This window comes from Lipophrys pholis (assembly GCF_963383615.2).
Source record: "Lipophrys pholis genome assembly, chromosome: 12".
NCBI lineage: Eukaryota > Metazoa > Chordata > Actinopteri > Blenniiformes > Blenniidae > Lipophrys > Lipophrys pholis.
In genome coordinates, this window is record NC_137641.1 from 767,321 (window position 1) to 791,933 (window position 24,613).

The 24,613-nt window shown below is 44.8% G+C and overlaps 1 protein-coding gene across 1 annotated transcript in view; it reads right to left on the bottom strand.

Annotated features, from left to right (window-relative positions):
* atp8b1 (ATPase phospholipid transporting 8B1) overlaps window positions 1-24,613 on the bottom strand; it is a 95,002-nt gene that overhangs the window by 45,909 nt on the left and 24,480 nt on the right. The window contains exons 2-7 of the mRNA XM_080477493.1: window positions 21,405-21,584; window positions 18,389-18,486; window positions 5,025-5,138; window positions 4,850-4,948; window positions 4,279-4,340; window positions 3,389-3,461 (exon numbers count right to left, since the gene is read on the bottom strand). Of these exons, the coding sequence (XP_080333619.1) occupies window positions 3,389-3,461; window positions 4,279-4,340; window positions 4,850-4,948; window positions 5,025-5,138; window positions 18,389-18,486; window positions 21,405-21,567 (609 nt within the window). The 5' untranslated portion in view covers window positions 21,568-21,584. The remainder of the gene's footprint in view (window positions 1-3,388; window positions 3,462-4,278; window positions 4,341-4,849; window positions 4,949-5,024; window positions 5,139-18,388; window positions 18,487-21,404; window positions 21,585-24,613) is intronic.

The following is a 24,613-nucleotide window of genomic DNA, read 5'->3' on the forward strand; positions in this document are numbered from 1 at the left end:
GTTTAAATCATATTTATCTGACCGCTTTCAATTTGTTCATGTAAATAACACATCTTCAATACATGAAGGGGTCCTGTGTGGAGTACCACAAGGCTCCGTCCTCGGACCCATATTGTTTAATCTCTAGATGTTACCACTCGGAAATATTATTAGGAAACACAGCATTAACTTTCATTGTTATGCAGATGATACTCAGCTCTATTTATCAGTTAAAGCCAATCAGGCCGACCAACTTGTTAAACTAGAGTCCTGCCTCAGGGACGTTAAGTCCTGGATGTCTATCAACTTCTTAATGCTCAACACATCCAAGACTGAGGTTCTAATCCTAGGTCCTAAAAAGCTCAGGGATTACTTTTCAGATAGTCTGATTACCTTAGATAATATTACCTTAACCTCTCACAGTGATATTAGGAACCTGGGTGTTATTTTTGATCAGGATCTGTCCTTTATGTCCCATGTTAAACATGTCTCCAGGACAGCCTTCTTCCATCTAAGGAATATTGCAAAAATGAGAAACTTCTTGTCCTTCAAAGATGCAGAACAAATGCTTCCTGCCTTTGTGACTTCAAGATGAGATGATTGTAACTCCCTAATGTCAGGATGTCCAAACTCCTCTGTTAGGATATTCCAGCTAGAGCAGAACGCTGCTGCAGGTTTACTAACCAGAACTGGAAGAAGAGAGCACATCTCCCCAGTCTTAGCATCCTTACACTGGCTTCACATCAAATCTAGAATAGAATTCAACATCCTTCTGATCACATCTAAAACTCTTCATCACCAGGCTCCGTCCTATATGGAGAAACTTCTAGAAGTGTCTCACCCTCCACGAGCCCTTGGCTCTGAGGATGCAGGACTGTTGGTAATCCCTAAAGTCCTTCAAAGTAAAAGAGGAGGCAGGAGTTTCAGCCATATGGCTCCTTTACTCTGGAATCAACTACCAGCCTCGGTCCGAAGGGCCCACACCATTAGTTTATTTAAGAGGAGACTAAAAAAGCTTCCTCTTTGATAGAGCTTCTCATTAGGAATAAAATAGGAGCACTAAGTTGAGCTGCTCTAGGCCTAGACTGCTGAGGGGATTTCCTCTCTCCCGTTAAAGGGAGGAACTCTACATTTGGAGCTTCTGTTTCTTGTCTTTCTTTCTTTCTCTCTGTGTAACAACATTACTGGAGCCACCAGATCCTGACAGGAGGGGAGCAGGATCCAGGGGATCAGACCCAAGACTCCCAGAGTGGAGTTACCACGGTCCTACTACCCGACCCCCCCACAGCACCAGGACCCCCCCCCCACAGCACCGGGACCCCCCCACAACGGCACGGCCCTTAAACTCCAGACTGAGATTAGTTCATCATCAGACCAACGCTCATCATAGACTTTTCTTAGTATTTGTACTTCTCTGGCCTGTCTGCCTCTCTCTCTCTCTCTCTTCTATTCCTCTCTCTCTCTCTCTCTCTTCTATTCCTCTCTCTCTCTCTCTCTCTTCTATTCCTCTCTCTCTCTTCTATTCCTCTCTCTCTCTCTCTCTCTTCTATTCCTCTCTCTCTCTCCCTCTTCTATTCCTCTCTCTCTCTCCCTCTTCTATTCCTCTCTCTCCCTCTTCTATTCCTCTCTCTCTCTCCCTCTTCTATTCCTCTCTCTCTCTCCCTCTTCTATTCCTCTCTCTCTCTCTCTTCTATTCCTCTCTCTCTCTCTCTTCTATTCCTCTCTCTCTCTCCCTCTTCTATTCCTCTCTCTCTCCCTCCCTCTTCTATTCCTCTCTCTCTCCCTCCCTCTTCTATTCCTCTCTCTCTCTCTCTCTTCTATTCCTCTCTCTCCCTCCCTCTTCTATTCCTCTCTCTCTCTCTCTTCTATTCCTCTCTCTCTCTCCCTCTTCTATTCCTCTCTCTCCCTCTTCTATTCCTCTCTCTCTCTCTCTTCTATTCCTCTCTCTCTCCCTCTTCTATTCCTCCCTCTCCCTGTCCTATCCCATGTACTTCTCCCCCCAACCGGTCAAGGTGGATGCCCCCCCCCCCCCCCCCCTTCCAGAGTCTAGGCTCCGCCCCCTTTCTTCCTGAAGAGGGACTTCTTATGAACTGTTCTTCCTGAGAGGGAGTTCTTCCTGGTTTCCACTGTTGCTTGTTCCTTCTGCTCCTCTGGAAGGTTTAGTTGGGTTCTGTTGTTCTCTATCATTGTAAGAGGTTCTGGAAGGTTTAGTTGGGTTCTGTTGTTCTCTATCATTGTAAGAGGTTCTGGAAGGTTTAGTTGGGTTCTGTTGTTCTCTATCATTGTAAGAGGTTCTGGAAGGTTTAGTTGGGTTCTGTTGTTCTCTATCATTGTAAGAGGTTCTGGAAGGTTTAGTTGGGTTCTGTTGTTCTCTATCATTGTAAGAGGTTCTGGAAGGTTTAGTTGGGTTCTGTTGTTCTCTATCATTGTAAGAGGTTCTGGAAGGTTTAGTTGGGTTCTGTTGTTCTCTATCATTGTAAGAGGTTCTGGAAGGTTTAGTTGGGTTCTGTTGTTCTCTATCATTGTAAGAGGCTCTGAGATGTTTGTTGATGTGATTTAGAGCTTTACAAATAAAACTGAATTGAATTGAAATACTAAAAAGCACAATCCCCTAGTGGACTAAAAATGTTGTGCAGTTGTCCAATCCTCCTCCAGTTGTTCATTCTCTGAGGCTTATGTTTTAATGAGATGTGTTGCAGTGTGAAGAAATATTTCTGACAGTTTGAAGCAGACAGACAGACAGACAGACAGACAGACAGACAGACAGACAGACAGACAGACAGACAGACAGACAGACAGACAGACAGACAGACAGACAGACAGACAGACAGACAGACAGACAGACAGACAGACAGACAGACAGACAGACAGACAGACAGGTAGTTGACAGTAGATAATGTTTTCTGTCAGTCTGCCTCAGGCCCTATCCACACAGTTTCACAGAACTGCATCAGTTTTGGCCGATCAGAAGGATTTTTTGAAAAACGGGATCCAGAGTGGAGAAATTTGAAAAGGGTGCCTTGGCTTTCACGTGTGGACGGGAAACACGCAAATAATTCCACGACCCTCTCCACAACATCACTTCACACCAATGATTTACATGCTCCAGATCGTGCTGCAGAAGCTACTGATGCTATTTACTTTAATAAGGCCAGATGTTGGATTGGTCAATTTCTCCATTTTTGGTGTATTTCTATGGCAGCCTTACTGTGGAACCTATAGGCCTGGCATATGACCTACATCATTCTGAGTAGTTTTCATGGTGTTGCGTGGACGCAGATATTTCCCACGTGGACGGGAAACGTGTTGAGGGAGAAATAGGATTGTTTTGGCTGGTGTGGACAGGACATGAGTAATGGTCAGCCTGTCACTGTCTGTCTGTCTGATTTAGCACAGTGACCATCCTCACCGGGACAAAGTCGTTTTTCTTGAGCCGGATCACATCTCCGACTTCGATGTGCCTCCACTTTGACTCTTGAATCCTAAAGAGTTTAAAAATAGTTTAAAGATTAGCAGTGTCTATCAGTGGCGTTTCCAGATGTAAATACTTGCAAGATTTTATTTCAGATCTTGTGATACCACTGAATACCAAAGTAAAGTGGGTGCACAACCTTATTGCGACATTATAACAACCATATAGGCGCTGATTCAGTAAAAATGTTGAGCCTTGAAGATAGCCAATCAAAAAAAACAATGGAATTAAACAAAAAACAAGTCAATGCAGTTTCAAAGAGGAAAGTTCCACCACTCAACCACCGGTAATGCTGCAAACTTATGAGAGTCTTAGAAACTCTTGGTCACTCAGTTTACCACTAGTTACATTCAGTTTACCACTAGTTACATTCAGTTTCTCCCCTAAACTCAAACTCCTAAATAATGGACCTAATTAATTTTGATTCTTAACTTTTTGTAAACTCTTGCTGCTCACAAGCTGATATTTGTGACGACTCGCTCCGGTACTGTGAAGCAGTGCCTCAATCAGCGCCAGCCAATCAGCTCTGAGCTTCTAAATGACACGGTCAGTGGGGCTTCCAGCCCCACGAGGGATCAAAATCACGTAATCTGAATGAACAGAGCCACAAATTATGTGCAATTTAGGAGGACTTTTTACTCAGACAAGAAAATATTGCAGATAACTTAAAAAATGATCAGCATACTTTGCATGTAGTCCTTTCTGATGACATCAGGTGGGGCTCTGCCCCGCCTGCCCCTAATGAGCAGTCGGCAACGGTGTCGATAAATTATTATAACCGATTCAATCAGGTGAGTTGTGTTTCAGTAACTCATAGTTCTTCTGACCTGCCACCTGAAAGAACATCACATTTCCTGTTGTTGATCTCCTTGTCCATCCTGTGGCGAGCCTGGAAAGAAGTTAAGATTGAAAAGGTGAACTGATGTTTTGCATTTAATTCCCAAACTACCTTTGTTGGTGTTTTATTCCCAGGGTTGATCCCGTGTCACACCTGACAGCATTTAGCATAACACCAGATGCGGGTGAAATGAGCACAGATTAGGGACAAATGGCTTTGTGTGTATCTGGGAGCATTGACGTTTTCATGGCAATCCTCACAGAGAGCATAAACTAAAACCAAGCCAGCAACACTTTCTAAACATCCTGGAACCAATCATTAATCTTGGTGTAGGCTACATATGCTCATTCATACCTCAAGAATTTCATCAGAAAATTCCTTGTCTGACCATATTGCTATATTTTTTGTAAAAGTCAGTAAACCAATGATGGTGATTTCCATAAGCCTGACCTCACATGTATGTGTTTTGTAACAAAGGGTTTAATCACATCGGAAATGATACCACCTACAACACATAATGCACCACAGGTCAGTGTACCTGCCAAAAGGACAACTCTTACCAGATCATCAATCAGGTCTTTGATGGCTGTGATTCCCAGAACCACGACCAGAGGAATCAGCGTGGTGTACCAAGGCAGCGTGGAAATATCAGGAATAACCTGAGAAACAAATGTAGGACCCTGAGATTCTGCTGAAAGAAAAAAAACAAGGCGTTGATATTGTTGCCTGTGATACCTGTAAGATGAGCAGGGCCAGGAAGTAGCAGTTGGCTGCCCTCTTCAGCTGTTCGAACAGGTTCAGCGGGAGGAACGTCAGGGCATTGTACTTGTACGTCCTGATGGCATTTCCCTACAAAGCACAGGAAATTGCATCGTATCAGAGACATGACACAGTGTTGTTCCCTTGAAAAGCAGGAGATGTGCATCATGGGTCTGAAAGTTCTGCACGTTTTTGGCTCCTTTTGAGAAAACCGCCTTTGTCTTGTTACCAAGCTCAGTTCAAATGACTCAAAATCGGAGTTACATTTCATTGCCAATTATGTGAAAAAAATCCTGCAAGTTCAATAATGGTGACTTTCATTCTTGCTGTACCTCATTTGAAACCCCAGAATGTGTACTTTCTGAAAATCAGACTTGAGGTTTCTCAAATAGTATTTGTATTACAAACAAAATGGTGACCAAAAACATGCAAAAAATCACTGTTTTGGGGTGACAAAATACTTCCATGATTGGGCTTTGCACTGTAAACATTTAACAGAAAATCACTTTATTTTGGCATAACAGGTGTTGAGATGTCGACACTACACTGAACACCATTGACACAATGGCGTGTGAATGTATGTGTGAATGGGTGAATGTGATGAGCTATGTAAAGTGCTTTGGGGCTGCTGTCAGTGAAAAGGAGCTATAGAAGTTAGTCCATAGGCCATTTACCATTCACATAACATAGATCATGTAAACAACGTTTTCTCTCATATCAATAACTGCAACTATTATACACATGAACAATTTCACAGTAGCACAAATACACAGAACAGTATATCAATGATCCATCTGAATAGTAGAAGCCTGTATGCTCACTTTCAAAACATCAAATACTTCTTAAGTAAATTCAAATGTCCTTTAATACCATTACAGTATCGGAGACCTGGTGGACCAGTGACAGGGGCATGGATTTTGTTAGGGATGTTTATGTGATGGAGTACACGTGAGCACAATTTATGGATCTCTCAATCACAGAAAGTCATCCAGGTCCTGAAGTAGCCCAAGACCATCAACATCACCATGTTTGACCGTTGCTTTGATGTTCTTTGATGTTCTTTCTCTGAAAGGCCGTGTTACTTTTACGCACACAGACTTTACAAAAAGTCTAACTTTTGTCTCGTTGGTCTATAAAACATTCTCCCAATAGCAGGGTTGGCCCAAGCCTGCAAGGGGCTCTGGAGCAAGACATGATTTTTGGGGCCCTCAAATAATGTTGATAATACTGATCAATACTTTATTTATAGAGCACTTTAAAACAACATTGTCGGCCAAAGTGCTGTACAGACAGGAGCAGATTAAATTTTTATATATATATATATATATATATATATATAATTAAATAACACAGAATAAAAGTAAAGTAGAACAATAAAAATGATATAAAACAAAAAAAATTACTAGAAACATTAAAAACAATTAAAGTCCACCTCTCAGACTGAGTTAAAAGCTAAAGAGAAAAAGTGTGTTTTCAGAGAGGTTTTAAAAACAGGAAGTGAGCCTGCCTGTTTGATGTGCAGAGGAAAGTCAATCCACAATTTCGGGGCTACGATTGAAAAGGAGCGATCACCTCTCTGCTTGTGTGTTCTGGCTCCTGTTAAAAATCCAGCAGCGGCATTTTGGATCAGCTGAAGACGTGAGAGTGAAGACTGGCTGAGCCCAACGTAAAGTACGTTGCAATAGTCGAGTGGAGATAAAAGCAGGGATTAAAATCTCAAAGTGATGCAATGACAGGAAAGGTTTCACTTTGGCTCGTCTCAACTGAAAAAAGCTGGACTTGACCACTGATTTCATTCGTAGATGTAATTTAAGATGAGAGTCCAGTCTGACTCCGAGGTTTTTAGCCCAGTGCGTTAAGTGTTGCCTTAGAGGACCCAGATCAACAGGAACCTTGGTGGAACCACTGGGCCCAAACAACATGACCTCCGTCTTCTCATTGTTTAAATGTAAGAAGTTCAGACGACCAGGACCTGACTTCAACATGCAGACAAGGAGTGGATTCATGGGAAAAGCATTTCCTTGATTCAGAGGAAAATAAATGTGGCTGTATAAGATCGTCAGCATAAGAATGAAAAGTGATTCCATGTTTCTGGAGAATTGATCCAAGGGTAAGTAGGTAGAGGGAGAATAGAAGAGGGCCAAGTATAGAGCCTTGAGGCACTCCACATGGAAGAGGCGCTGCAGAGGACTCTACGGTTCCAACACGGACACAGAAACTTCTCTCCTCTAAATACCACCTGAACCACTTTAAAGCACTGCCCCTTATGCCCATCAAGATCTCCAGACGAGACAGGAGGACCTGATGGTCCACTGTGTCCAAGGCAGCTGGAAGGTCCAACAGAACTAGAGCAACATAGCAACCAGAGTCTGTGGCCAGGAAGAGATCATTAAAAACCTTCCACAGTGGCGACTCAGTGCTGGGAAGGGTTCTAAACCCAGAATGAAACACCTCCGGGATGTTCTGCTCATCCAAGAAGTACTTTAGCTGATGATAAACTATTTTCTCCAAAACCTTAGAAAGGAAAGGAAGCCTGGAGATAGTCCTGGAATCTGTGAGCCCAGAGGGTCTGAGCCAGGCTCTTTAATCTATGGTGTCACCACTGCATGTTTAAAAGTCCCAGGGACACTCCCATTCACCAAACTGCTGTTTAACATGTGGAGGACAAACGGTGCCAAGGTGGGAAGATGCTCTTTAAAAAGACGAGGTGGAACTGGATCATTGGGGATCCAGCAGGCTTCATATGGCCAATGGTCTCTGTTAGATAAGGCTGGCTGACCAGCTCACACTGCTCTAGATCAGCAGAGCAGGAGACAGAGGTAGAGAGGACATAAGCAGGGCTGCTAATGAGGGTCCTAATGTCCACAACCTTATAGTGAAGCAGCTCTGGAAGCTCTCACACCTCTGAGGAGTTCTCTGGAAGCTCTCACACCTCCGAGGAGTTCTCTGGAGGCTCTCACACTCTCACTCCTCTGAGGAGTTCTCTAGAAGCTCTCACTTCTCTGGAGGCTCTCACACCTCTGAGGAGTTCTCTCACACCTCCGAGGAGTTCTCTGGAAGCTCTCACTCCTCTGAGGAGTTCTCTGGAAGCTCTCACACCTCCGAGGAGTTCTCTGGAAGCTCTCACTCCTCTGAGGAGTTCTCTGGAGAGTTTATGGTTTTAAATAAAACAGGAGGATTGTGACAGTTGGAGATGATATCAGACAAATATTTGGTTTTAGCAGTTTTCAGCGTTCTCTGATAAGAACGCCAGCTGTTCCTCCACATCTGGAAGGACAGCTGTAACTTCTCCTTCTTCCACTTCTCTCAGCTCTCCTGCACTCTGGCCTGACAACAGCAGTGGTTTCATGGATCCATGCTCAGGTTGATGTTTAGAGAGTCTTGTTTCTAACGGAGCCACCACATCTAAAGTAGCTGGGCAGGATGAGTCCAGGTGGGAGGCCAGAGCCTCTCCATCTGGACTACAGGCCAGGAGGGGAGTCGGGCTGTACGTGTGTCAAAGGCAGTGGAAAACTGTGCTGCAGTGGAAGCCTTTAGAATGCGGCAGCGCTGCGCTGGAGCGCCAGGTTTCACCTTATGACGGGAGAGGCACATCAGAAACAACTGGCATGTGGTCAGAGAACGCTGCATCACAGACTTCTAGGTTCCAGGGAATAGAACCATGTGATAGAACAAGCTGGAGGGGAGGTCCCTGTTCTTGCGTGGAGCCGGACACAGACTGGACAAGATTAAAAGAGTCGATTAGATGGAGAAAGTCTTTGGCCAGCGGCTTCATAGGGCAACAAAGGTGGATATTAAAATCCTCAAACATTAAAACTCGGTCATATTTACACATTATTTCTGCCAAAACATCAGCAAAGTCCCCAATAAAGTCTTTGTTCTATTGAGGCGGTCTGTATACAACAGTGCAGAGCGTCGGGACGACAGAGCCCAGTTCCAAGGAGCTCAGCTCAAAGGTGGAAGAAGATTCAGTTGAAGTGATTTGTTTACAATTAAAATGTTGCTTAAAACGTTAAAAAGGCTTTTAAAGTCCTCTTTGGTCACTTCGCACTGTTGGCAACCAGTATTGTTTGATCCAACGTGGATGAAGACCTGGGTGATAGTGGCTGGGAGGGAGCGCAGCAGTCCGGGGTGTTTTTCCAGGATTACCGGGACAGCGGCACCAGGAAAACCGTGAGTAGTGGCGTTTGCAAAGTGGATTCCACAAGTGTAAGAGTCTCCTATGATACAGGAGGTGGACGGAAAGAGTGAATGTGGACAATCGGGGCAGGTGGAAGCAGGGGCCAAAATGTCTCAACAAAGAATGTACAACTTATTAGAATGTTATTTATAACGGCAAAAGAAAATTCAAGTTGCAAGCAGCCTTGATCAGGACCCACGCGATCACTAGAGGCGTTTGACTCGCTCTTTCTAGGGACGCGGCGGTTGCTTAACGAGTCCCGGACCTGGGTTGGTGCGCGTGATCGCTTGTACACAAACATATGGGCTGCGGCGGCCTTATCAGCTGCACATTGAAACACATCGCATATTAGCTTCATGCTAATCTAACAGTTGGTGCCCAGACAAAAGCTCTTACTGTCGTGGCTGCATTGTTCAGCACCGTTCGTGGTGCTGTGCGGTTCTGTGAGGCTGTGGTAACTTGTCCATTATTACCGGGTCTGAATTCAGCGCCGTGAATTCAACTTGGGCCTGGCACTTGGGCTGCAGGAGTGGACAGCAAGGCAGCTGAAAGGGGTGGGGGGGGGGACGCAGGCTCCCGTCTCCATAATCCCCCAAAAAAGGAAAAAAGAAAATGTAGTCCAAACTGCTCGTCCAGCGGGCTGACCTTGGGTTTGGTCCGATGGTTCCACTTTTGTGTTCTCTCTTCCGCCCCGAGGTGGCAGGGACGTGTGTCCCTCTCGGTGGTCGGATTGAGAAGCAAGGAGTAGTTGGTTGGAAGGGGGTTTCATCAAGTTTGAATTTCGGCCCCCTGTGGTGTCTGGGTCGGGTTCGACCATTTCCATTGGTCGCCAACCTGGGGGTTGGGGACTTCCTGGGGTCTTTGGCTTCCTACCTGCTGTTCCTTGTTCCTGGTGTCTCTCCTCTGGGGGGAAACCACTCAGAGGGGCTCAATGGTATTCCAAGACCAACAGTGGAAAGATTCTTTCACAGCCACTGTTCCCGCCTGCAGAAACAGCCGTAGGCTACAGAGCCTGTTTCTGCGCATGCACATCTCTCCTCTTCCCCCCCTGCTGATTCAGTTTTAAACAAACATGGCGGCCGCATAGTGATTTGACTCGCAGTCCATACTCTAGTTTTATGGTCCAGATCATTAGTTTAATAGTTGAGACTCTCCCTGATAGCATCCGATGCCTCATCAGTCCATACGGATGTCAGGTTCTCTCCATTTTCTTCACCTTTATAGTGTTTTGTTCTCTGCACATGTCTGTGTAGTTTCATTACAAAATCAATCAACAGCGCCCTCCAGTGGCCCGGCATACTAACTACATTGTTGTCTCTGTGTCCACTGCTGCAGTGTAAACGCCCTCCTTTTTTTAACGGATTAGGTGTTGTCACGTGAAACGTTGTCGTGGAAACAGGGCCTTAGTGTTTCTAGGTGGTTATTTTAGCATTTCTATGTGGCGCTAGAGAGCACATTTTGGCACTCTGGGGGTTATTTTTTACATTTTCGAAAAATGTTCTCAAGTATTGAGAAGCGTTCCAAATTTGGTCAGCATTTGTTCGTGTTTAGGTTGTCATATTTGGGTCTAATGACGCAACGGAATAAAAAACAATAATTAAAACTGCAAGCAGCGTTGCCGTGACCTCGTGGCCCAGCCTGTCAGGGTTGGCCCAATCACGGCCTCTGGCCCCTTTAAATTTATCTACCTGGAAATCACACAGGTTGCTCCCCAGGTGTCCTTGACCTGGAATCTGGTCTTATCTCACATGCTAATCTGCAGGGCTAACTAGCCTCAAGGTCAAGGTAACTTTATAGATACCCGTAGGTAGATTTTTTTGTGCAACAGAGAGGGCCTCTGACAGTACATACAGATATATCAAAATGCATGCCAGTAAAAGACAGTAGGGACACAGACATAGACAGGGACTCACAGAGAGGATAAAGAGTGAATCAATCAATCAATCAATCAATAAATAGAAGGAGCCACCAAAATATCATTATGAAAATTTGTTGATAAAGTTAAAAAAGGAACAATAAGTAGATGAAAAAAATCAGGTTGAAATTCATAACAAGACCCAAGGGTAAGGTGCTTTCAAGATTGGTTTTAAAAGGAAATAGCAGCAGGAACAAGCTGCTCCTGCAGCGGCTCGTCTTCAGGTTTGAGGCTTTAAATCTCCGTCTAGATTGCAGGAGCTGGAACTGATGGAGTCATCTCCAGAGATGGAGCTGGAACTCTCTGGTCAGGTGATGGAGTCCTCTCAAGAGACGGAGCAGGAACTCTCTGGTCAGGTGATGGAGTCCTCTCAAGAGACGGAGCTGGAACTCTCTGGTCAGGTGATGGAGTCCTCTCCAGAGACGGAGCTGGAACTCTCTGGTCAGGTGATGGAGTCCTCTCCAGAGATGGAGCTGGCTAGTTGCTGTAGCTGCCTGTTGTACAGCAACTGTAAGCTCAGCTGTGACTGTCCAATCAGCCGACTGGACCATTTTATTAACTGACAGAGAGAGTTCCTCTCTTTTAAATGAACGTTTCCAAACCGAGCCACCAGTGATAAAATGGATTCGAAAAAAGCTCAATAAAAAAGTGTCATCAAGGTTTTGTAACGGGACAACTTTCACAGACGCTGGTGTCCCTTCTCACAGTTTTCTTTAAAGTTTGAGTCAATGACAGTCCCCCGATAGCGTCCAGCTGCTGCTCCTCATCCACCTGCTCCTCCTCCTGTGACTGGAGTTTGTGTTTGTGTGTGTGTGTGTGTGTGTGTGTGTGTGTGTGTGTGTGTGTGTGTGTGTGTGTGTGTGTGTGTATGTGTGTGTGTGTGTGTGTGTGTGTGTGTGTGTGTGTGTGTCTTCTCCCCCCCCTCAGCAGGGAGCCTTCACAACTGTTTCAGTCAGAGAGATCACAGCCAACAGACGCCTCCCGAACAAGTCATTGTGAATCGAAAACTTAATTGTTCGTCTCATCGAGACCTAAAAATCACGTGCTGCTACACCAGACCTTCACTCCCGTTCAAAAGTTTGGGGTCACTTAGAAAATTCCTTATGTTTGAAAGAACAGCACTGTTTTTATCAATGAAGATAAATAACAATGTGTAGAGTGTATTTCTGATTAGTTTAATGTGGTAAATAACTATTCTAGCTGCAAATGTCTGGTTGTTGGTTCAATACCTACAGAGGTGTATAGAGGCCTGTCCCTCCAGTGTTCTAATGCTCCAATGTGTTGCTCGTTGTGTCAGAAGGCTGATGGACGATTATAAAACCCTTGAGCAATCATGTCAGCACAGCTGAAAACAGTTTAGCTGCTGAGAGAAGCTATAGAACTGAGCTTCCTCTGAGCAGCTGGAGGATCTGGAGCATCACATGTGGGGTGGATTCAGGCTCCAAATGACCAGAAAAAGAACTTTCATGTGAAACTCGACAGTCTGCTCTGGTTCTTAGAAATGAAGGTTATTCCATCACCAGGAAAGTGAAGATTTCCTCCAGCGGTGTGTCCTAGTCCCTCCAGAGAACAGCAGTAACAGGCTCTAACCAGAGCAGGAAGAGAAGTGGGAGCAGGAAGAGAAGTACATTAGAGTCTCCAGTTTGAGAAATAGACGCCTCACAGGTCCTCAACTAGCAGCTTCATTAAATAGTACCGGCTAAACGCCAGAGTCAACCTCTCCAGTGAAGAGGCCACTCCGGGATGCCGGCCTTCAGGGCAGAGTGGCAAAGAAAAAGCCAAATCTGAGACTGGATAATAAAAGAAAAAATTAATCTGGACAAAGAACAGAGACGTTGGACAGAGGAGGATTGGACAGAAGTGTTATGGACGGACGGATGGGAGTTTGGATCACACAGAAGAACATTAGTGAGACGCAGAACAACTGAAAAGATGCTGGAAGAGAGTCTGACTCCACCTGTCAAGCAAGGTGGGGTAAGGTGATGGTGTGGGGTTGCTGTGGTGCTGGTAAGGTGGGGTAAGGTGATGGTGTGGGGTTGCTGTGGTGCTGGTAAGGTGGGGTAAGGTGATGGTGTGGGGTTGCTGTGGTGCTGGTAAGGTGGGGTAAGGTGATGGTGTGGGGTTGCTGTGGTGCTGGTAAGGTGGGGTAAGGTGATGGTGTGGGGTTGCTGTGGTGCTGGTAAGGTGGGGTAAGGTGATGGTGTGGGGTTGCTGTGGTGCTGGTAAGGTGGGGTAAGGTGATGGTGTGGGGTTGCTGTGGTGCTGGTAAGGTGGGGTAAGGTGATGGTGTGGGGTTGCTGTGGTGCTGGTAAGGTGGGGTAAGGTGATGGTGTGGGGTTGCTGTGGTGCTGGTAAGGTGGGGTAAGGTGATGGTGTGGGGTTGCTGTGGTGCTGGTAAGGTGGGGTAAGGTGATGGTGTGGGGTTGCTGTGGTGCTGGTAAGGTGGGGTAAGGTGATGGTGTGGGGTTGCTGTGGTGCTGGTAAGGTGGGGTAAGGTGATGGTGTGGGGTTGCTGTGGTGCTGGTAAGGTGGGAGGTTTGTTCAGGGGAAAAGGATTTTGAATAAGGAAGGCTATCCCTCCATGTTCCAGCGCCATGCCGTCCCCTGAGGACAGCGCTTGGTTGGAGCCAGTTTCATCCTCCAGCAGGACAATGAGCCAGAGCACCTCCAGAGGGTGGAGGAGTATTTAGAGGAGAAGCAGGCAGCTGGTAGTCTATCTGTAATGGAGTGGCCAGCACCGTCACCACATCTAAACCCCATTGAGCTGCTGTGGGAGCAGCTTGACCGTATGGGACGCAGGAAGTGTCCGTCCAGCCAGTCCAACTTGTGGGAGGAGCTTCTAGAAGTGTCGGGTGACATTCCTCCAGATTACCTCAACAAATTAACAGCTGCAAGGCCAAAGTACTGCAATGCTGGGATTACTGCAGATGGAGGATTCTTTGACCAAAGCAAAGTTTGAAAGAAAAAATTATTATTTCAAATAAATATCATGATTTCTAACCTTGTCAATGTCTGGACGTTAGTTTCTATTAATTTTACAACTGGTGTGGTAAAAGAAAGTGACTTTTCATGGAAAACACAAAATTGTCTGGGTGACCCCAAACTTTTGAACAGTAGTTACACTACTGACTACTGACTATCTGACAGGAAGTCCGCAATTTGCCTTTCAAAGTATGATTTTCAACTAAAAAGTACCCTCAACCTCTGAAGGAGAATACATTTGACCCCCTAAACATGCTCAAAGACTCACCAAGTTTAGCACGCTCACTGGATAACATTATAAGGAAATGTAAAAAATAACCCCCAGAGAGCCAAAATGTGCTCTCTAGCGCCACCTACAAACACTACAACGGCCACCAACAACACTTAAACGGCGACCACGGCCGGTAGGAATGTCGTAGGGAGATCAAACCAAAACTCGATTGTTCGTCTCATCGAGCCCTACAAATCACATGCTGGGACCCCGATCTAGATCCAACAGGAAGTCCGCAATTTGCCTTTTAACATAAAATTTGCAAACGCTAACTACTCTGAGCACGAATATCTATCGAGTTCAAAAACCTATTAAATGACAGAGGAGACTCTCCTCCTCAATAATCCCCAAGATCATTTTCAGTCATCGAGCGTTTTCTTTTTAATTTGCCGTCAAAGCTTTGAACACCGACTCCACCTCCTCGCCCAGTTTAAAGCTCCTCTGAGGGCGAGTATCGTATCGCCTTCAAAATACTATGAAATGATAGAGGACACTCTCCTGCTCAACGGGGGAGGAGCAGGAGCGGGGGGGTCAGGAGGAGCAGGAGGGGCTGACACCGACGGGCCGGGGGGCGAGGTCCCGTCCAACACTGGTTGCAGCTTTAATTTCATTCGAGTTTGTTTCGTTGGTGAAATTGGTGCTAAAAGCCGCGGTGAGGGGGCAGGATTTGGCATTCGGAACTTTGACGGCTGATAAAAAGGTCCGACTGATTGACTAACCAAAAACGTGGTCTAGTTTTTTGAGCAGGAGAGTCTCCTCTGTCATTTAATAGAGTTTTGAAGCCAATACGATTTTTGCCCTCGGAGGAGATGACGTTTGCCAATATCGTGTTGAAAGGCATATTGCAGACTTCCTGTGGGATTTAGGTTCAGGGTGTCGACACCTGATTTTTAGGTCTTGACGAGGCGTTTTGGTTGGATCTCTCTACGACATTCCTACAAGCCGCGATGGCCGTTTTAGTGTTTTTAGGTGGCGCTAGAGAGCACATTTTGGCACTCTGGGGGTTAATTTTTACATTTCCTTAATTCTTTCGTCAGTCTTGATTGTGCCAAATTTGATCAACCTTTGAGTGTGTTCAGTGGGGGAAATTGTGGCTCAAAGCCGCGGCGAGTTGGCAAGATTCAGCATTTGGAACTTTGACGGCTATTTAAATGACGGCTAAATAAAACCACTTGACGAATCAAAAAGTTGTTCTGGATTATTGAGGAGGAGAGTCTCCTCTGTCATTTAATTGTGTTTTGAAGCTGATGCGATATTCGCGCTCAGAGTAGTTGGCGTTTGCAAATCGCGGAAATCCTGTGGGATTTCGGTCTGGGTTATCGTCGTGTGATTGTAGGTCATGATGAGACGAACAATTGAGTTTTGGTTTGATCTCGCTACAACATTCCTACGGGCCGTGGTGGCCATTTTGGTTTTTCTAGGTGGCGCTAGAGAGACACTTTAGCACTCTGGGGGTTATTTTTTACATGTCCTAATTCTTTCGCCAGTCTTGATGAGTGTCTGGGCACATGGTGAAAGTGGGAGAACAATAAATTGGTATAGAGGTGGACATGCAGAATAGGAAGGATATGGAGGGCATCCAGCTTTCTCTTTCCCTTATCCTGATTGGACGGAAGGTTTTTGGGCAGACCTTCAGTACGGGTGTTGGTATGGAGGGACTGCTGTGTAAAGTATAAATTGAAAAGAGAACTTTAATTTAAGTTCATTTTTCTTAATTTATTTTATTTACTTCATGACAAAAGACTCCAGTAGAACCTGTGACGAGCGGATCCGGTAAGAGACACCCTGTACTGGGCGGACACGTCACTGTGCTTGGACACATATTTAACTTAACAGTTAAATATGTGTCAATGCACAGTGACACACCTTAATGAGCGGACAAACTGCCTGACGTTCTCCACCTTTCCTAAAGTATTTTATGTTTCACTTCAGGAGTTCTGAGCCGTCTGGCTCTTTATCTGCTTGTAAATTGTGACTGTTCAGACGGAGGATCTTCTCACACAAGCAACCAGTAGTTCTGGTGCATGTGCAGTCGGCGCCCACAGGTTGTGCAGTCGCCAAATTTGGGTCGAGTGCAGAGGGCTGGAGCGGACCCTAGCGCACAGGGGTAAATGATGAATTTGATGTCACATGTACTTTACAGCAGAGAACATAAGGCCCGTGGACCAAAACCAGCCGCACCAGGTTCCAATCTGGTCCCACCAAGCAAGGTGGTTATATAGGATTTATACAAGTTTTATTTTTTTTACATTTTATTATATCTTGCACCAGAATGTTTAATTAAAATTGACTTTCTGTTGAGATTGAAATCATTTTCAGGACTGTTGCATCATGGACACTGTGTGCTACAACAAAGAAAAACTTTGTGCAAACATGAAGGTTAATATTTTACCAGTCTGGTCCACTCAAGATGAAAGTGGACTGTATGTCCTCATGGCCTGTCCCTCCGAAGAGGGGACACCTGTCTTTAGGGGACACTTCCTCTTGGATTTAAGGGCAACCCATCAGAGGTTTTACTGTATATTAATCAGAGGAAAAGAATAGGGGAGGAGAAAGTAAAGGGAGGGTCCCACATTTGTGGATGTAGCTATGATTTTTGGTTCTTTTTGTTTTTATGTCAATGCAGACTGGGACTGAAAATGTATGCATAATATTAGAATATTGCATGTACCATACACATGCTTATTTGAAACAAAGAAGAAGACGACGACTCTAGGAGAGCTGGAGGAGAGCAGGCTGAATTATATGGGAAAGAAGTGGCGCTAAAACAATACAACATTAACAGATAGAAATAAATTTTCACTTTTTAAGCATAACTTTAGCAATTCCAACCATATTTACCTCAAATTAAAGTTTGGTAAAAAACATTTACACTATAACATGAAGTGGGAGGAGAAATATTCCGGCGTAGATCTTCAGCGTCAGAAGATTCAGCCTGCTGTTCTATCTGTACGTCATTTAGCAAAAAACATCTAATGCAGCTTTCATCAATGAAGGATTTCAATACTGGGAATATTGGTGACAACAAGGAGTCATTTCAACTCACAAGAGGATCTCCCTGGTATTTCAGAAAATGGGAAGTTGTTTCCAACGTGTTTGTGCAGTTCATGCACATCATTCATGAAAACAAATTCACGCCGTTTCAGCGAGTCTTCGTGGTGGAGCCCTTGTAGCTGCAGATGATGTCACTCTCCATGGATTCTCACACACACATACATTTCATATACATATAGAAGCCACTTTTGTTTTAAAAAAAATGAATCCATTTAAAAAAAAAAATGTGTTCTTCATTTTGTTCTCTATTTTATCTCTTATTTTGTAACTAATGTGCATGAGGATGATGAGTGGTGGACCTCAGTATTTCTAAAACTCAGAATATGGCCTTGGTTGTGAGAAACGCGTCTAAACGTCGCTCCCATGTCAACTGCTCTGTTATTGGTTGCCAAAATCAATACAAAAGGGTTTTCAGTGTCCCTGCATCAGCGGACCAAGCTACCAGGGACCAGTGGATTACATTGATCTACTTTAATTATTTTCATTAGTTCAGTGCCTCTGACTGTGTCTATTGTTTCTCCTACCAAGAGCCGGGTCGGCTCAGCTGGACGATCAGGTTTCAGTCTTCGAACACCAAAAGCTTCAGACAAGTGTGTACACACACTTTAATAAAAAAGAAACAAAAAAAACACCCATGGCACTCGGCTGGAGTACTTTGAATACTCCAACCAGATTTAGATTAACAAATGAGCTGGTTGATAAAGCGGCAATGTACAAAACACAAAGAACCCGTCTCATTTTATTCACGTGGGTGAGAACAATACCCAATGATGATTCTTTCCATATGTCACATCAAGTGTCATTCAACTTTGCATTCACAGAGCTGGAGTGATACTTTTTAAATAACCTACAAAAGTTGTGTTCAGAAACATCAAATGAAGTGTGTATGGAAGAATAAGACTGGACAGTAAACCGTTTTCATAACCAGCTGAACTTACCGCGTATCTGCTCTTCGTTATGCACAGAAAAACTTTTTTCTGAAACTCTGGTAGCTGGTGATACGGTCTATCATTGGCTTTCACCTTCCAGCCCATTTCTGAAACACAAAAACATGGTTAAAAATAATTAGTAGTTTCTTAATGCATCAGCTGACAGGGTGTCTGTTTGGTTTATTAAATGTGGTGTATCACTTAAACTGAATCATCATGAGTGGTCAATAAAGTTTCAAATCCTTACAAATAAATAAATAAATATATATATATATATATATATATATAAAATGGTAAATATGAATAATGTTAGTGTCCAGGGCAATTGAAGTTCATGCAATACGTTTGAATAAAGCATAAAAAAAAAAAAAAAAAAAATCAATGACTTTTCTAGCATTCAAGCGAATACCACACACTAGTTCAATATCTCAGATCTATATTGAGCGTGGCCATTAAAAGACGTGAACAATGAGGCCAATCCATTCAAAGAGATCAGACGATTCAGGAATTTGAAGTTCCATCATCAAACCAGATGGGAGGTGAAATGTCATGAAATGTCACCCAAAAACTTTTCAGAACTGCTGTTGATCGTTCAATCAAAATAATCGCTCCCAAGAGTTTTTTAAGTTATTTCCATGAATTAATACAATCACAGTACATTGTTAGGCAGTCTCTGCACAGCATTTAAACTAGGAATCCACCGATCCACCTTTTTTAACTTCCGATCCGATCCCGATCCCAGACTTTACAGATCTACCGATACCTATACTACTTGGATACCAGAGCTCCGTTTGCTTTAATTAGGGACCGAGCAAAACGGGGCCCCACCCCGATTCCAACGACTGGAACATAGTATTCTTGTAGGCTACTACATCGACATGGTAAAAGGACGACGGAACAACAAGAACTCAAATCAAACTCCTGAGGACACTGAACTGGCGAGCATCAGCAGCCTGGCAGGCTCACAGTTCGCCATGTGAGTTGTGCTAGCTCTGCTAACAACGCTAACGCTGTAAGTACCAGTCCCCCGACGGACCCGCCTGCTTTCATCAATTCTCAAAACTTGGACATTATCCAGAGACTTAACGCAATGAATACCGCTTTGGCCTCAAAGTTTGATGGAGTCCTGCAGACGATTCAAGAGGTTAAAGCTGACATGTGGGGCTTTGCGAGCCGTATGGACGAGGCTGGACAACGCATAAGTGACGTGGAGGACACGGTTGTTTTGGAGAAGAGCAAATACGCCACACTGACTGAACAAATGGATATCCTGACCAACAAAATTGACGAAATTGAAAATAGATCAAGGAGATGCAATCTAAGATTAGTGAATTTACCGCCTGGGGTGGAGTCTGACGACCCTACTGGGTTTATTACTAAATGGCCACCCGAAGTTCTAGGAGCTACAACTTTTCCAACTCTGTTGATTGTTGAAGCGGCACACAGACTCTCCGGTCGTACTGGGAATTCCAACCGATCTCAGCCACCAAGAGTCTTCATCATAAAGTTTCTCAACTTCCAAGATAAAGTCAGAGTAATGAGAGCAGCGAGAACCAAGGGAAAGGTGATGTATGGCAACAAGCAAATGATGGTTTTCCCTGCTCTGTCGGCTGAACTTCACCGTCGGAGGAGAAGATTTGATCCACTAAAAGAAAAGCTAAAATCTCCGCTACGCTCTCATCTTCCCTGCCAAGCTTCGTTTGTGGATACAGGGACAAACCCAGGACTTTGAAACGCCCGAGGACGCAGAGAAGTTTGTTCGAGACATCCAACCTGCAGAGAAGAACTTGGAGGACGATGAAAGTCAAGAGGAACCCAGACATTGAAGGAATCTTTTTGCTCTCTTGGCTTCATAGGAAAAAAAGTCTCTCTTGTGTGTGTGTGTGTGTGTGTGTGTGTGTGTGTGTGTGTGTGTGTGTGTGTGTGTGTGTGTGTGTGTGTGTGTGTGTGTGTGTGTGTGTGTGTGTGTGTGTGTGTGTGTGTTTCATGACCCGACGTGCTTCCGTCTCCACATCAACAGTTGATAAAAATGTCTCAAGTTTTGGGTTTGAGCGAGAAAATGTCTCCCAAAAATCCATTGGACTCTATGGGAGGATATGTGGCACCTGCTGCAAACAAAAGCTTGTTTCCAGAGACAAAAGTGGCCCCTTCTTAGAAGCACAAGGCCTGTAGCTATGATTTAATGTGTAATATAAGATTGAGGGATAAATGTGGCCATAGCAATGAGAGACGAGAGACGCTTTAGCCCATGGTGGCTAGGCCAGTTAGCCAGTGGCTAATGGGTAGATACAAACAACCACGATATACTGTATAGTCTTCAGACCAGATATTCTTAAGCGCCATTTTCACTACTTCTTCCTTACTACTCCATGTCTGCCCATGAGATATTTTCCAACTTTTCCTTTCTGCATCTGCTTTTTCTGATTTGCGGGGTTAGCTGTTTCTTTACTACCCATAAAGCATTGTGCACATCACGTCCTCCCCCGTCCTCTCAACCCAGAAAGATCACTCGTAAAGGAACCACTTCCTTGCTACTCCACATCTGTGCACAAGCCATTTTACAGGAGAAAACAAATGTTACGAGACTCCCGCTTTCTTTTCTGCCTCTTTTTCAGATTTGCACACCCAAAATGCATTGTGCTCCACGTCACGTCCCCTCAACCATCAGCCTGTCCGCTCAAAAGTCTGTTTGAAAGAGGACCGAGACCGGTGTTTTGAAGGGGAGCAAATTCCGCTTGAAAGATCCGGAACAGAGTTTGGGGTGCGTTTACATTTCCCCGAACGAAACCAAAGTCCCTAAACAGAACTCTGGTCCACATCAAACAGGGGAATGTGAACGCACCCTAAAATTCCCCCTGAGCACTTCTGAGCAACAATAACTGGAAGAACTTCAGGCTCCGTCTTCAACCATCAATAAATCCAGGCTTGACTTCTTTTGTCCAGCCCTGGACATGTTTAATTGTCCAAACCAATTAAAACCACAGAACTCTTGGGATAAATGCTTACTATGCCTCTGGGTACTCACCACTCGGTCTGGTCTCCACTGGGGGTTGTGGGGCTCCCGGAGGCTCTTCGGTCTCTTCCTCTGAGGTCATGTCCAACTCATCATCCGTCTCATCGTCACTGTATGGCATGACTTCATCGTCCGGCTCCAGGGAACCCTGGGAGTCGGCGCGCCGCCGATTCATGGTTGCAGCTCAAGTATCTGAGAAGGAAGAAAATCATTTTTAAAGCACTGGCATCACTAACAAATCACTTCTGAAAACGTTTACTTGTAGCTCAAACTAACTTTTTCCGACTGCTCTCACATCGTCTGAATACAGTTTTGACTAGCGCACCATGGTTATTCATTTATTAACACATCTAACATCAAACACATTGTACAGACAACCACAACACAACAACAATGCTCTGCGTGTTCTCTTACTTCAGTGAACTGAGCAGTTGGAACATTTTGGCCTTAAAAGAAAAATAGAGATTACTGACTACTGGATGTATACATGTTGACCTCACGATGGATTGCAATGACTTTGTTTAGATTGCATTGCTTTTCATCAGGTGGAACTTAAACCCTCCCAGTTTGTTTCAAGCCGTTCTTTTCATGCAGAAATAGAAGATTTGCATAAAGTTTGCAGCGAGTGATGTCATTGCGCCCAGCAATCAGTGTGCAAATCTTTTACCTTGGACTTGCATAAAATTAAGTGTAAATAAATGTCAAACCTCCACAATGCTTTTACTTTTGAACTGCTTGAGCTACCGATTAGATTTTTTCAGAAATTGTTATTACTTGTTGATTAAATAGTATGGAGATAAAAATACATCATACTTCAATTCTCCAAATGTTTATCAGTTTGGCAAAATGTAACACTATATAATATTAGTTACTGTCATTTGAAAGTAATTACTTGGATTGCAATATATCAGCCTCTAAATTGTAAATGCATTATGCTACTTTGGTATAACTTTTGAGTTACTTTCACCAATATAACCACAGAAATATGACTAGCTATTCTAAATTGCTGAAATCTAGTTGTTTGCAGCAGATTATACAATCAGTGGAGATTGATGTAGCATAATCAATGTATCGGCCCCTAAAGCTACTAACAACTTAATACAATAGGCACAGTAAAGGCTCATAAGTACCAGTAACCATCAGAATCACAAAAACAGACAAAGGATCAGTTATGATAAAAATGCTGCAAGTCTAGGCCAGGCATCACCAACCGGCAGACCGGACCGAGAGCTGGTTCTGTCCGGACCCGAGTCCAATTTGATAAATTCCCACGAATAGATCATTTTCATAGAGTGTATTTTTCTATGGTCACAGCTCTATAGCTGTGACCGCAACACTGAGTTGAGCCAATCGAGTCATTTGTTTCCTCTGCGTGGCCGTGCATGCCACAGCAGCACCTCCCGGAACGGAGTGGAAGAGAGAAATGGTGACGACAGCTTGGCTTGCACCAAAAGAAGGTAGGTTGATGCAGAAAACCATTGTTTCAAGGAAATTATGGTCATTCTTCCAGGATGCAGTTCAAAACCCATGTGCCTCATATGCGCTGAAAATGTGGCATTAAATAAAAGTGTCAATGTGAAGCGCCACTGCCAAACAAAGCACAGATCTTTTCAGCAAACTTATTCTCTGAAGTCCGTGTTGAGGGCACGCAAAATAACCAAACTGCAAGCTCAATGTGAGAGATCGACCAGACTCATCTTTCAATTCAATTCAACTTTATTTATATAGCACCAAATACAACACAGTCATTTCTAGGTGCTTTTAACAGAGAAAAACCCAACAAATCCACATGAGCAAGCAGATTTATTTGCGACTGTGGAAAGGAAAACTCCCTCGAACAGGAAGAACCTTTGCAGAAACCAGACTCAGAGGTGGAGGCTTTCTGCTGACCGGTTGGGGTGAGATGATCAAGAGGAAAGGATAGGACAGACAGAGAGATAGCTTGGGGGGGGGGGGGGGGGGGGGGGGGGTATAAACCTTTGAAACACCCCCTGGTTTGGGTAGGGAAAGTAGAGAGAGAGGTGTGTGTGTGTGTGTGTGTGTGTGTGGGGGGGGGGGGGGGGGGGGGGGGGTTTGAAGCAGTCCTCACTGTAGCTTTAGTAAATGGAAAAGTCTTGAGTCTCGCCTTAGCAGGTGAGCGGTGCTCAGAGCAGGAGAGCGGCTAAACCCAACTGCTGGACGGAAAGAACCGGATTCCTAAACCCAAAAGGTGACTGCCTTCCAGTTTCTCTCTGTTTTAGCTCCTATTAGCTCCTGTCTCGTCATGGCTTCCCCCTCCTCTCCTCCAAACTGTCAGATGTTCAGCTCCACCTCCACCTCAGTTACTGACTCAGGGACCTGTGACCTGGAGCTTTATTGTAGCACTTGAGGCGAGGCTGAGTCAGCTTGAGGAACGTCTCCTCTCTGTCGAGCTTAGGGCTAGCCCTGTAGCTAGTAGCCCCCCGCCAGGTTTAGCTGGAGCGGAGCGTTCTAGCTTAGCAGCACAGGTAGCTGCTAACTCTAGCCCCCCCTCAGTGGCCCCCGAGCAGCCGGGGGAACAGGGCAGTTGGGTGACTGTGAGGGGTAAACGTAGCAGCAAGAAGTCTACCGGACCCCCCCGCTACACCCCGCAGGCCTCCGTCAGTGTCTCCAATATGTTTGCCCCACTCAGCAGCACGCTGGTTGAGAAGGACACGCTGGTTATTGGCTCCTCTATAGTGAGACACGTTAACCTAGGACAACCAGCGGCCACAGTTAGCTGCCTGCCTGGGGCCAGAGCAGGCGACATAGAGTCCCAGCTAAAGCTAATGACCAAGAATAAACGGAGATTTAAACGGATTGTAATCCACTGCGGTGGAAACAACGTTCGCCTGAAGAAGTCTGAGGTCCTCAAAGCTAACGGAGAGTCAGTGTGCACATACGCGCGGACCATTTCAGACGAAGTAGTTTTCTCTGGCCCCCTCCCAAACCTCATCAGGGACCAGATGTTTAGCCTCATCTTTTAACCGCTGGCTGTCAGGGTGGTGTCCCAGTAACTCGGTAGGCTTCATTAATAATTGGAAGTCCTTCTGGGACAAGCCTGGTCACATCAGGAGGGACGGCATCCATCCCACGTTGGATGGAGCGTACCTCTTATCTAGAAACAGAGTTAAAAGCTTAGCTCCTCCATCCTGACGTAGCAGAGTGGGGACCAGGCAACATAGTTAAAAGCTTAGCTCCTCCATCCTCACGTAGCAGAGTGG